This window comes from Apaloderma vittatum, unplaced genomic scaffold (assembly GCF_000703405.1).
Source record: "Apaloderma vittatum isolate BGI_N311 unplaced genomic scaffold, ASM70340v1 scaffold4956, whole genome shotgun sequence".
NCBI classification, from domain to species: Eukaryota; Metazoa; Chordata; class Aves; order Trogoniformes; family Trogonidae; genus Apaloderma; species Apaloderma vittatum.
The window spans coordinates 24,986-39,822 of NW_009722188.1; the positions used below are offsets into that span (position 1 = coordinate 24,986).

Genomic DNA, 14,837 nt, shown 5'->3' on the forward strand with positions numbered 1-14,837 from the left:
GACTGGCTGGCTGGCCCAGCAGCCATGCTGTTATTAGTTTCTGACTGCTCTCTGTGCTCTGTGACCCCAGCAAGGGAGACGACAGAGTTCACAACAGGAGTTAATGATGTTTTATGCAACATTAACTTTCTCCTGCGATTTCCTGCAGATCTTCCGTACTACTTTTGGGTAGCAACCTGTTTCATGCGGCTCTTCTCTGGCTCATTTCTTCATACACTCAACCCCTGGCAATATGGATTATCTATGAAACAGAACGGAGTCCAGTGACTGTGGAAATATCACGGTCATTTTCACTACTGTCTTTCATTTTATATATGGATATAAATATATTAATACTAGCTATGTTAAATGACAACTTCTAATTTTTCCCTTTGAAGAGGCTTTGTGTTTTTTAAGTGTGGTCTTGATGCTTACGTGCATTGAAAAAAGTTAACTGAAAAAATTAAAGAGGAATTATATCCCCCCTTTGTTCTAGATTCACTCCATCGAAGCAGCAGAGTACAATGGTGTCTGGCCTACAAGCTCATTCTCCCGATCCCTCAAACTGACCCAGGTACTAACGGGGCAACTTAGTACCCCCGTCAAGTTTGAGTATAGCAATGGCCACGTTGGCACCCTTATGGCTCCTGATTCTGTCTCGGATGATGGTCTGAACATCTACAGAGGCATTCTGAATGCGCTGGAGCTAAGTATAAAGAAGATGCAGCATTCGTACAGCTTACAGGAGGTGAGCCGTTGAGGTCACTTTTTAAATAATTAAGCCTTCTCTTCAGATTCTTCTACCGCATTTTCTGGATTCAGCTTTGGCATAAAGTTCATAGCAGGGAGAACCTAAACTTGGGAAATCATGGTGTTGTTCTTATGGGGCAACATTTGGTGGAGCTGTAGGTAAAAAGGACAACAGAACAGCAGATTTTTAATCTGGCTGATTAAAGTATTTCAGAAAACGCATTTGCAGTATTAGACCCTTGGAAAATCTGGCTTGTAATTTCAGAGGAAGTAAACTCCTGTGAATGCTGAAGCCTACATAAAATGTGCATACAGTATTAAAAGCAGCTTAAGTATATAACGGCACAAGATTAAAGCTAAAATAACAGTAATTTGACTTTTTTACCCATCATATATACTTGTAATTTCTTCTAGCTCCTCTTTTAGGAGGAAAACAGTATATACGCTATGACATTCCTGTAATGGCTTTGACAGTTGCAGTTGATGTTCTGTTGGAATTTCCACTGTTTTTCAGGTTTTAATATCTTAGTCAAGGTAAATCATCTGATATTACTATTCACCACAGAAAATTGCAATGTGTTTAGTTTTTCTGAAACTGTATTTACATTGATTAGACTACATTCGATTCAGAGATCAGCAAAAACCTTGAAATTATTATACTTTCATATTATTTTTATTGAAAATGCAGACCAGAGTAACTTTAATTTTTAAAAAATTTATCTTTATGTAAACAGAGTTGTTTCTGGCAAAGGAACTACATGATTTAATATTTTCACGCTGCTTGTCACACATAAAAATCGCAGCTGGTGTTGTCAAGTATTCTGTAGTGCTTTTTTCTCATATATAGTTTTATATCTTCATTCTTTCTAATTCAGTTAGCAATACATCGTATTCTTGCTGCTGAGCAATATATGTGATTTCATGTCCTAGAATTGTTTCCAGGCTTTCTTTGCTTTTCCAACTGACTAATGAGCATTGGCACTCCTGCTTGACAATCCCAAGTCACTCTGTAAAAGAAGATAAGCATTATTAGTCCCAAAATCTAAGCTGCAGAGGGGTTTAAAGGACTAATCTAGGAAAATCTGCATCACATCCTACAGGACACAGGATGAGGGTATCTGAGCTAGTCATGAACTACAAAACCCAGCTGGGCAGGAGGCTATTTTGTCCGACTGACCCCAGTGGGCTGGATAGTCTCATTTAAATTCTAGAAGACTTTACTGCAGTCTGCAGTCTGCAGAGGAGCCCCACACTTGTATTTGCAGAGTACAAGTCTTTCAGAAAGCTTGAGCAATTCTTATTCCTGGCCCTTACCAAAGCCACAGTGTCTTCAGGAACACTGTTAAGCTTAAGATGAAGTGGGTATGTCTTGCCTCCTAACCACCACATGACCATTTTGCTGTTCTGATATAGCCCAGAGCTCCTATCTGCAGTGGATACGCTATCAATAACAATAAACAAATCATGGAAATAACCCTTCCTCTTAAAATGCAATCAAATATTTTCCTCTCCAAAAATCTGCTCACAGACTGAGGAGATTTAAGAGCTCTTATAAATATATACCCTTGAAATATTATTGAAGATCTGAGCTAAAACTGCAAACTTGAGTCAACCTACAATCAAAATTCTGCTACCCTGATATTCCTTTTTACTTTTAATTTTTGCTGCTCATGTTGTGACAGATCATCTGATGATGCAGGGCCCCTTCCATAGGCATTTATAATCTATCTACAAAAGCAAATTTTAAGGGCAGAATGTCATCTCTAACCTTACTTTGCTGTTGAGATTTTATTCTGATTGATCAAATTATTTTGGCACTTTTCATTAATATTCCTCAAATTGTATTTCATAATCAAAAACTTTAACTGGAAATTGTTATTCACCATTTCTGAGGCTCCAAATCTTGTCTCAGTGAAACTCTTGAGAATTTTAGCCCTCTCAATGCAACTCTGGTTTGACTTACTGGAAATCTGTACAGGTACAAAAGAAATGAAAGTAACCATCATCTTGATTTTGCTTCTGGAGAGTACCAAGAATAAATAATAAAAAAAAAAAATTTCTATTGGGAATTTTGAAAACATGGAATTAAATAGTAAAGTCTATGTGGAGAATTGATGAAGTGTTATGTAAGGGTTAATTTCTCTGATCACTTTTTGATTTTTGCTAGGCTGGAATTGGAGGTATTTGTAACACAACATATGCAATTCAGGAAAACAAGAGAGCAAACCTAGTCTATGTGACCAAATCCAAGGACCTGAATAGTTGTGAAGAGAAAGTGCAAATGGTCACAGGTTCAGCAAACACTTATCCGTGCCAGACCTGCCAGCAGGTAAATTAGAGTGCTGTTATGTATATGTGTTTTATATTCTTACACAGAGAGCCATTTGGCATCCACACAACCTCTTGCTTTATAACATTAAAATGAGAGGAGAGTGGAATCTGCTGTATCTAGTTATTAACATTTTCTTTCTGTATGAAAATCAGCTCCGCAGAGCAGCAGAGGTCTGTGCTACAGGCTGCCATGTACTGCAGGCACACTTCAACTAGCTCAAACTAGCTGGCTTGGAAACCATTAATTATCAGCATGAGTTAATTCACCTACTCTGTTGAGTAAAAAAGATAATCACGATGTCCAGTTTCTGCTATTCAAGATAGGTACCGCTGTATCTTATTATAATCCTGTCTTTGAAATAAGAAATCGTATGGCTTCTACTGCTGCTCTCCTCAGAAAATGTGTCTCTCTCTCAAGGGATTAACCAATTACTTATATTGGGGAAACGGAAAAAAAACAGGTAATACTTCTCAGCAGTAAAAGTAACGGAGCCAGGCAGCGTGCTTGACCTCTCCCATGGAAGTGTGCATGCAGAATTCACATCGACTGCTCATATGGCCAGTGAACAAAACGGCCCTGGAAAATATGTGGGTTTAAGTGGGTGATGTAATAGCTCCTAGTCACAGAATTTACAGGTTCAATGACTTCCTATTTTATTTGGTTTTTTGGCTTTTTTTATATTTTAAAGAGAAACAAGAATTCCCGGGCAACTGCTACCTACAATTACAAAATTAAATATACACGTAGTGAAGCTGTAATTACACAAGCAGATATTGAGGAAATCCACCAGTTTGCACCCTTCAACGAGATAACAGGAGGAAATGCTGTAGTAGAAGCAAGGTACTGTACCTAAGCCTTTAATTCAGCAGCTAACTCAGTATCTCAGTTATCTGGTCAAACTTCATAACTGAAATAAATCCTTTACTTCCACAGCCTATTGTTTGCCAGTATTTAATTACGTAAAATCCCGAACAGTTCGTAAAACCAACTTTCACCGTTAGTTGTAAATCTGAAACATGCACATCACTATCCAAATTTTGTTAGCTAAACTTGGCAGGGCTTGACTATTTTATTTCTCAGGGATATTTGATTTATGTTATAAAAGCCAAAACAAATGTAATTCCATCTGAAAAATTGTGAACTAATATATTTGCAGTAAAATATTTTGAACGACAGTTACTCACCGAAAGAGAGTTCCCTGGAAAATAATAATGCTCTAAGAGACCCTGGAGACTTGGTCACAAGAAATCTAGATAGGACTTAGGATTCCAATATGCTTCCTAAGTACACTGGGCTGCTTGCAAATCTCCCATCAAAACTTTTTCTTGATAGGAAATTGAGTTTTTATTGCAAAATTATTTGGCACAAGGCATGTAAAATGTATTTGCTTTTCTACAGCAAATTTTGCATGTTTCTTAAACACGTTTAGGTGAAATGAGAATATGATTGTCTAAGAAATTATAAACCTGCACATTTTTAGCTCTAGCTTCCAAACTTCCAGTGTTTGAAACTGTTTTCATCAGCATCAAAATCATCTGTTGAAAAAATTCTTAGTTGCCTCCTTCAGTGATGGACCCTGTAAATAGGAGTGCTCTACTGAATGGGAGACTTTTTGCATGAAGTTCATTGTATGGAAGATATACCTCAATCCCACTCTTCGGTTGCTGTAAACTTGCATTGCTCCATTAGCTTCTGCAAGTATCTATTGGTATAATATACAGATTTGGAAACAACAACATCAGAAAGTTTATGTCAATAAATCAGTGATTAGCTTTATTAATATGATAAACATACTGTTCTGTAAAGAACAGTAAAGGTGAAAGTGGCTTTTTACTATCTCATGCAACCAAGGTGAAGACACTGTAGTGCTTTTATCAAATTATAGGTTGTTGTGAGTGAGCACGAGTCTTATGCCAATGGACTTTTGCTGATTTAAGCTCTCCTGAAAGCCTATATATACACTGTCTTCCTTACTGTTCTTCCTCTGGTATTGAGCCCCTAGAAAGGGTAGTGCCTTTACTTTTCCCATATCCTCTGCATCTTTTGCAGTCTCCAGCATAAGGGGCCAGAGAGAACTGGGAAAATGTGGATACGTCACCCAGTCTTCAGAAGTTATTTCTACAATGCGCTTTGTGTTAAAAGAAAAAAAAAAAACAAAAAAGAGAAATAAAATCTAACATCAAGAACTGAAAACACTTGGAGATGAGTTTTCAGACCTGTTCAGCTTAAGCTACTTGCAAGATTTGCAAAGCCAAGAGAGGTTTTTACTATTGGTTCACCATTTTAATCCCATCTTTCATATTCGTTTGCTCTTCTCTTTGGAGTATAACATTTTCCCATCTATTCCAGGTAGATATATCTCTTCCCAAAACAATGAAGATGAAGACATAATAGATTCATCATGTTCTGGAAGGGGGAGTTAAATCTGTGCAAGTGTACCTGATATTATACTTTCTGATCTAAATGCCCTTTCAATAATATTGTATAAAATTTCAAGAGATAAAAAATCTTTGCTGATTCTGTACTGAGTTATATTCAAATTCCATTGGCTTGTGTGCACAGCAGTTATATGCTATTTTCTGCAGCAGTTCTTTGCAATCCATATGGAAGGAGTGGATAGAAATCATACAGATCATCGTAGAGATTCCAAAATAAACACGCCAATTTTCTACAAAGATTTTGAGATACTATATAGTATAGCAAAATTGCTTTTAGAATGTTTTCAGTTGTACAGTAGAAATGCCTAACTTTATTATAGTGTCCTAAATTACTTGTTTTAAACAAATTTGGTGGGATAGGATGCATCCCTTTAGCTAAAAAACGTCGCAAAGAAAGCAAATGTTTACTAGACATTGGAATTATTCTAAATAACAAAAGATGAAGGTTTGGTGTTCCTTGAAGAGTTTCAGAAAACTTGAGTTGTCCTCCAAAGACTAATCGTGAGTTTATCTGGTTCTTTTTATTTGGGAAATCCCATTTGAAACTTCGTGAGAACTTTTCATCTTCTGCCATCTCCCGAGAATTTTAATAGTGCTAGTAAAAAGATTGAAGCATTTCTTATTGTATCTACAATTTTCAATGCCTTTTAAAGCTTCCAGGAGGCAAAACACATAATAGATATTATGAATTTCTTAAAAAGAAAACGAGCAATAGTTTCTGAAAAAATTTTCCCATTGTTTATTTTTCTATAATCCCTAATTTACTCCTTAAAACACAATACAGTTCCTGTGATCTTCCCACAGCTCCTCACCTCCCACATATTCCTTAAATTCTCAAGCCATGTTATTCCCAAAGGAATGCAAAGTCTGGCTCAGACTGGAGCCCTCCCACGAATGTGCACACCTTCTCAGAATCCAGTTCCAAGCGTTACGTCCAAATATGTCTGTTTGTAAAGACCTTCACTCGTTAGTAACAAAACCTTTTTGTAACAATTGCAGTTGCATTGCAGTGCAGAGAGGCAGAATCACTGTCATCTTTTTCGTCTGTGCTCTGCCTGTTGTGATGTTATATAAATTTCTCCATTACAGGCAGAAATTCGTTTTGACTGATGTGCAGAAGCACACGACAGAGGTTCCACCAAAAGAATTCCAGAAGCGTGGGTCACTTCAGTACCAGTTTGGCAGTGAATTACTTCAGCTTCCTGTCCACTTATTCAGAATAAAAGATGTGGAAAGTCAGGTAAAGTTCAGCCATTGGACAGACTCTTTATTGGATGTTGGAATCCGTGCACGTGGGAAGCAATGTGCGTGAGCTTCCTGCATTTTCGACTTTCTGCAGATAGAGGAAAGCCTGCAAGACCTAGTAGAGACCACCTCTGAACAGCTTCCCAGTGATGCACCAGCAAAAGCCCTCAAGCTTCTGCACCTCTTCCGTGCAGCAAACGAGGAGAATTACGAGTCAGTGTGGAAGCAGTTCTCCAGTCGGCCTGTGTACAGGTATAAGCAATACAAGTGGTGATTCCTCAGCTGGTAAAACTGTTGGAGACCATCTGGAATGACTGTGTTCAAATGCAGGTCTGGAAAATGGTCCTTGCCTTTCCCATTACAGGCGCTACATTTTGGATATAATTCCTGCAGTGAGCAGTCACCGTGCACTCAGGTTCTTGAGGCATAAAATGGAAAAGCAAGAACTCACCAGCTGGGAAGCAGCTCAGACAGTGCTTGTGGCTTTGCACTCAAGCACACCGACTCGTGACGTGATGGAGGAAGCAACAGTAGGATTCTCTGAACATTCTCGAATTGTGCTTTACTGATTTTAGCATCTGATGTATTTATTCCTTTGAAAAAAATGGCAAAGACTTTGAAAATGTAAAGGCTTTGTGTCCTCTAGTGAGGTTGAAAGGAGTTTCTTTCCTGAGTGTCTTGAGGGGAGGAGAAGGCAAATCAAAAAGGCAAAAATGAATCCAGAACAACACAGGAAAGAAAGAGTAAAACATCCATCAGAGGCAGAGGTTATTGCTGCAAACAGTGGGATCTAGTCTCCCTTTGTCCAAATGCACTTTATAGTTACAAAAGATTAGATCTCTAGCGGAGTGTCTACAAAGACTAGGGAGTAAGAAATATGTATTTGTTATATCCATGTATTTGTCCTGATTGAGCTAGCAGGATGAGTATAAATCAGAGCAGATCTATTGAAATCGACAGAATTATGCCTATGATTTTTAGGATTTTTATGATTTTTTCCTCTTATGCAGTCTAATTCCAGTCTCAGATGCAGGAGCTTACCTCTGCCTACGCTAGGTAGCGACCATAAATCTCAGATTAGAGTTTAGCCCTCTGTAAAAGCGGTGACAGTCCAGCTGTTACTTCGTGGTAATGCTCTGCTTCCCACTCAAGGAAGCAGTGGGCTGGTGCCTCCTGTCAGCTCCAATGTTTATAAGAAATATTCCTCTCTGCCCAAAGTACTGTGGTCCACTCACAATGTATCTCAAGTTTTTTGCACCTATAGCTGAGGCAATTATAAAACGATGATGAATGTTTCTTGAATAATGTGTTTTTCCGTTCCATAACTGGGTGATTTCCTCCCTTCAGACTACAGCCTATGCCAAATTTAAATCTGAAACACTATAAAGGCAACAGACCTGCCTTCCAGATGTTAGTTGCAATTACTTTATGATTGCATTGTCAAATAAAGTAATATCCACTGATTAACCATAAATCCATTGATACAAAAAGATCAAAAGCCTGGTTTTGCCTTGCGTTTGGCAGGAACACATTTTTTATTATTCTTGCCCTTCATTAATGGTGTTAACGAACAACTGCTTTCTCCCCAGCTCATCGTGAAGAAACATTGCCCACGCTCAGCTAGTGTACTTGGAAAGGTTTGCCATCTCAGTTATGCATCACTGTGCCACAAACAGTGCTCTTCATCAGACTCCTGCTCTGAATGTCTCCAGGTAACCACATTGTTATTTATTGCTTAAAGGAAAAATTAAGCCTTGAGTTCTTTCTTCGTTATTCAGAAACCTGTATTTCACTTCGCTACAGTGTTTCCTTTGGGGAAAGGAACCCCAGTTGGTTAAGTACAGCATTTTTATCTTTAGATTAACACACGAAGGAAAGTGAAAGGAAGAAGCATATAATTCATAGCACTTTCTATCTGAGTATCTCTGAGTGTTTTATTGCCAATTATTAATGAAGTCCCCTGGCACTGCTCTGAAATACTTTAAATATAGGTACTTTTGTATACTTATAAATAAAATAAGTCACACAAAAGCCCAGGTTTTTGCCCAAAGTCATGTAGCCCAACCATTTCTCAGCCAGAAGCAGAGCCCAGTCATTCACACAGATGATAAGCTTTTAATAATAGTAATACCCTCCCTGTTCTGAACTGCTTTTAATCAGTGGGCCTGAAAACAATTTAGATAAGCAGTAAATAGCATTTCTTAATTCTAGAGATCTATGTCATCATTTACAGAGGCCAGCCACTCGGCCAGTGATGGAAAGAGGAAGAGAAATAGGTGTTTTCAGTCTTCAACACTGGTCAGTCCATCACCTTCAGTCAGAGCAGAGTGTTCCCAATACATCCTGTGCCTGCCATGATTTTTTTTCCTGTAGTACACAGGCATGACTGACATTCCTACATGCGTCTCCTGTGTTACAATTGCCACCAATGCTCTTGAGCTAATTAAATCTGAGAAGCCCAGTGCCAAGGAATGGAAATTCTTTCCCAAGGCAAATAATTCTATAAGCTTATTCAATGCATTTTAAATGTCCATTCATTTGATTAGTAATATCAAACGGACTGCTTCTGCACCATCAATGGGTCTCAAATGTGATATTTTAAAGCACAGGAGCTGTATTGAAATTATTCTATATCATCTCAGTTTCTTTTTTAGTGCCATTTGTTAGCATTGAAAACAGTTATCTCTCAGGATTCAGATCTTTTCTCACACTCAGCCTTCAGACAACTACTTCTAATCATGCCATGTGAACGTAGGTGTGCTCCAGTTGCTTATGACAAGGCTGTAGAATGATCTGATGATCTCCTTGCTAGCTATTAATCCCCACTAAAAAGGAGCTGCCATAGCTGAAGCTAAGGGCACTGCCACTAGCCATATTTTCAAGAACTTTATTTAAGGGCCTGAAGAATTTAACTGCGTCTGTATTTTTGCATCTGTCTTCAACCGTGAGACAGAGATATTCAAACAGCATTATTGCAGGTTTCCCAGCTCACCCAGAAAGGCAGTGGGAACTAGCTCCTAGACGTTATTTATTCCTTTAAAAATCTTACTTGATAATTTTAAGGCATAGTGATGAAGAAGCTGTTCATTGCAGCTTTCTTGGCTATACTTTTTCTATGAATAAAATGTCCTATTCATGAGGGCACAAAGAATTTGAAAATATTTAAAATAAGTGAATTGAGCAAACTGAAATTATCAAAGTCAAACCTCAGAATAGGCTGGGGGATGAGATATAGATAAGAGCTGGAATTGAACTCAACAGAAGATTTGTTTTCATTTTTCAGCTGCTTCATGGCTTTGCAGGAGAGGCATTGAGCAAGTCTAACACAGAAGAAATCTCCCTGGCTTTGAAAGCCCTTGGGAATGTAGGACATCCAGCCAGCATCAAGCACATCAAGAAATTTTTGCCAGGATATGCAGCTGGTGCCTCAGATTTGCCACTCAAGATCCATGTGACTGCTGTGATGGCCCTGAAAAACATAGGCATGAAAGACCCAAAAATGGTAAGGAAACAAAGCTGCCCCATTTTCACCTACGAAAACTGAACACAATGCTGCTAATCGATGATGGCTGATGAGGGGGAAGCAGACCTTTTTTCAAATATAATTGTAACATAGGATGGGGTTTTTTAATACTTAACCATTCCTTAGTTGGCGTGTCTTATTCCTTTTGACAATAACACCTAGTGTTTCAGATTGCAACTAAAATCCCATTAAAAGGATACATTCATTACCGTGTTGTTGAAGACAAATCAGTATTTCCATTGCAAACATTTCTTTTCCAAGGACACTAGGCAGAAAACTAAATTAATGATCAAAATGTGTTTAGCACTACTTCAACTTTGGTATGTGAGAGAACCACAAAAACAAGGTTTTCAGAGAATTGACATTTAATACTGAGTGTCACATCTAATCGTAATTCAAGACCAGATCTTATTGTAAATAGATACTAGAGGTTTGCATCCTAATTACAAATTTACAGACATTGTGTGGGTTTAAGTCATAAAGAGAACATTTACTAAATGTGACTTCTGTCCCTGAACAAGATAATGATTAGATATCACATACAATGGTTACACAGGCATATTCTTACCCACTGCAGACATCACTGTAGAATCATTTTCACCTTAAAGCACTCTGCTTTAAAAGGAAGCCTTGGATTTTCAATTTTTTTTCCCTAATACTGATTTTTTTTGTTTTGTATAAGTCTATTCTTAATATAAAAAGTAAAAAAATCAAAGCTTTCATTAACCATTCTCCTACTAATCTGTATCAATTTTTCCATTATACTTATTTTTTTGCATATGACTCCCAGTCTGAGTGCACATATTGATCCACAGACAATAGAGTGCCAGGGTGTGCTTTTAAGCGAAAGAATAAAGAAACAATTTACCGGAGTCAAAAGCTAGACAGGGAAAAGCAAAGGAGGTGGAGAGAATAGCAAAGGAAGGAGTTGGGGTATTTACTGGGGAAGAAACAAAGCCAACTTGATGTTTGAAAACAACACTGTATCTCTGATTGCCCTTTGGCCTGGCTTTCTACCTGTGACCCAGACCATTGTTTATTCCATTTTCTATGCAATTTCTCTGGAGGAAATTGATACGGAGCAAGTTAATGACTGTGGCTGGATTTTTCATTGTTCAGAAACCATTTTAAGGCCTAGTTTGCAGCTAGCTGCACATCCATATTTGCATTAAAAGGACTTAATACGTGGTCCATCTTTTTTATTGATAATTTGGAAAGGAAGTTGCATTTAGAAAGAGGCTACTGCATCCTTGTCACCACTTTTACCTTAGTGTTTGATAATCAAAGTATTCAAATTAATAAAACCAATCAGGATGTTTCCAAAGTTTCTTGAAGTTTTCTGGATCTGATTTTTTATTAGCAAGCGTGGATGTGCTCTGTCGCAGGCAGGACAGGGCTGTGCAGAGGGGCTGCCAGAACAGCGTGACACTGTCCACATCCATCTTGAAGTTGAAATCCAAGACTTTAGTGCAGCTCATGGAAACTGCAAAGGTTCCAGTACAAAATTTGTGTCGATACCGAATACTGCTGATGTCAAACACATTGGTCTCAACTAGTACAATTACACTGGTTGCATAAACATTCAGTTTTAAGCTGCCTACATGGCATAGATATAGCTGGTACTAAAGTAGCTTTTATTAATTTCATTTTTATTCTATTACTTAGCAGAAAGAACCCGAAGAGATCAAATGATTAAAAAAACCCCATACATTTATTGGTAGAGACAAGTGATCACTGAAACTACTTCTCAGATATGTAATGGATCCAAGAAATCTCTTTTACCTATAGTGGTTATGCTACAGATATATTTTGCTATAGCTCGAAAAGGGATAATAGAAGTTATCCAGCAAAGTTCCTTTGGCTTTGATTGTTTAGAAAGTCAGACTACATTACCATAATGTCCCTTCCAACTCTTGGACTATGAAATCAGGGATACTGTTGTCATAATAATTAAATAATACAATTTTTTACTTTACTACTGATGAAGAGATCCTTCACCAGCGATGAATGGTTATTAGTAAAATGTTCAGACATACTGTAAATTTAAATGTATCCATTATTTTCAGGTCCAGGCTATTACCCTTGAGATTTTCCTGAATCGCAAAATTCATCCTCGGGTCCGAATGACAGCTGCAGTGGTTTTGCTTGAAACAAAGCCAGGTCTTTCAACACTGATGACATTAGCTGATGCTGTGCTGAAGGAACCTAGCATGCAAGTGGCAAGTTTCATTTACTCTTACCTGAGAGCTCTTGGCAGAAGCACAGCTCCAGATCTTCAAGCAATGTAAGGAAAATCGGTATTTCTTCCCTAGAAGAAAAACTTGTTGCAAACTAATTGAGGTACTAATGTGCTCACTGGGGGTTTTTTTCAGGGCTTCTGCCTGCAGAATGGCTATCAGAGCATTAAGTTCCAAATTTGACAAATCTGGATATCAGTTCAGCAAGGTTTTCCGCTTCAGTATTTTTAAAGGTAAGATTCAGAAGCTTTTGTAGAGACATATATACAGATCAATGTGTGAAAAAAATCATAGGAGACCCCAACTCTTCTAGCCAGCTGGTTAGCTGTATGCTGTTCCTCCGTATTCTCCTATGTTCAGAGAAAAAAAAAAAAAAGTCTCAGGCTCAGCATTTGGAGAGTGTTTAGGTCCCTGAAAGTACTAGAGGGCTTGTGGGGCTCTAACCCCCTGTTTTCAGTAGCTGGTGAGGCACATGCTCTGGTATCAAACTCTGTAGTCTCAGTGGTGCTTAACAATTTCATACTATTGTTCAGCACCAAGCAAACAGAAGGGACCTCAATTACAGCTGAAGTGGATTAATTTCTGCTGGTGCTGAACACCTTCAACTCTTGCTGAATTAAAACATGGTGCTATATACTCTTCACACCAACAGTAGTGTCCAGTGAAACAGCAGACTCAGAGAACACTCAGGTGTGACAATTCAGTGCACCCATGAGAAGATAACTTAGGCTTAGTGTCTAAAGACTTTCTTGCACCTTCCTGTCAAGATTCTTTCCTTGAATGAGCAGATCCATGTGTGGGATGTGAAGGCTGACCAGTCACATCAATGGGAGTTGCTTATAAAAATGTAGTCAGAGCAGGGAGAACCAGATTCGAAGATAGCACTTGCTGGGTTAAATTGCAGATAACTCTATTTTCCATGTATGTTATTTTTCCCAGTAGAGATTTTTTTTAAACAACTCCTCTATGTAAACAGCCGTGACAGCCTCAGTGATTTGGCATATGTAGCTGGCAGACTAGGGAGATTATATCTGCAAACACAATCTCCTTACACATGCTGTTTATCTAGGAGGACTTAAATGTTCTTAGCACTTTTGTTATTCACTGGTACATGTAAAGATTCTTTTCAAGGTAATCAGTAGAAAAAAGAGACTCTGAAACATCTGAAGTCCACAATGTTAAATGTACAAGTACTTTTGCCTGCTTTTTGGAGGTGGAGGGAAGCGATTTGAAAGACTTCTGTAGATCTTATTATTTCCCTGCCTGTTTCACGGCTTTTACATGATCATTTAATCTGCTCTGTAATAAAATTAAATATAATGGATACCAAACACCCACAGGAATATATGATACACATGCTCACTCCCTCAGAGATGGAGACAGAGAGTGCCCAAAGAAATACAGTCACTAACATGCACTGTGTGGAATTTTGTAGCATTTGAAATGCATGCAGGGAGAGTCCATTTTTCAGTAATATGTAGATATGTGTTTCTAGTTCTAGATACTCATTTTCTCCTCCGATATTTACTTTTAAAATGAAGCTGTCCAGAATATCACACAGTAAGAAAGAAGGCTTCAGTATGCGTGAGGGTAGCAGGCAGAGGGCTATGTGAAATGGATTACTTTGTTCTGGCTGTAGCCTGGAAATGCAGCACATCAGTGAATTGCTATTACTTCTCGGTGAAGATCAGTGCAAGACATTTGGTTACCATTCCTATGTAATATTTAAATTTCTCATCCTGAAGAATAAGAAACAATATCTGTCCTGCACACAGGCTAATCTTAGTCTTGGATAACTCAGTTATATTACACTGGTGTGGGAGGAGGATCCAACCTCCAGCTTTCTGATTTGATTTGTCACCAGTAGCCACAGGTGAAATCTGTTTCAGTGAGTCCATTCTGGAGGAGTTACCATAGTGACGGCTGTAATGCAGTACCTATTTCCTTGCTAAAAACAAAAATGTGCCCTCAGCATCACAGATCTTTGTGGTGCTAGATGCTGAATTTTTGATGACAGACAATAATGTCAGCTGAATCTATGTCTAATCTGGAATCTGTCACACATGGCCACCACAAATAGTGCTTCATGCTCTACATACAGCTGCTGAAATCAAAGGGATGACCCAGGTTCTGCTCAGTGTGAGGACTGACAGAATCTGACTCCCAATATGCACAGATTCGTATCAGTAAATATGTGTACAAATGTTCGTAGGTACCAAGGGTGCTTTCTTTGAACACAGATTTTTCTTTCCCTCCTAAAATTCTTCCCTGTCCTCCAACTAGTGTAGGAAGAAAAAAGAGGGGAGAGCTGGAAGAAAGGAAGCACGACAGGA

General features: G+C 38.3%; 1 protein-coding gene across 1 annotated transcript in view; it reads left to right on the forward strand.

The window, feature by feature from the left end:
* The window catches only part of LOC104275654 (vitellogenin-1-like), a 42,034-nt gene that overhangs the window by 2,721 nt on the left and 24,476 nt on the right, over positions 1-14,837 (forward strand). The window contains 10 exon segments of the mRNA XM_009871670.1: positions 476-727; positions 2,897-3,058; positions 3,750-3,901; positions 6,589-6,739; positions 6,839-6,996; positions 7,109-7,274; positions 8,334-8,456; positions 10,028-10,246; positions 12,334-12,551; positions 12,640-12,737. Of these exon segments, the coding sequence (XP_009869972.1) occupies positions 476-727; positions 2,897-3,058; positions 3,750-3,901; positions 6,589-6,739; positions 6,839-6,996; positions 7,109-7,274; positions 8,334-8,456; positions 10,028-10,246; positions 12,334-12,551; positions 12,640-12,737 (1,699 nt within the window).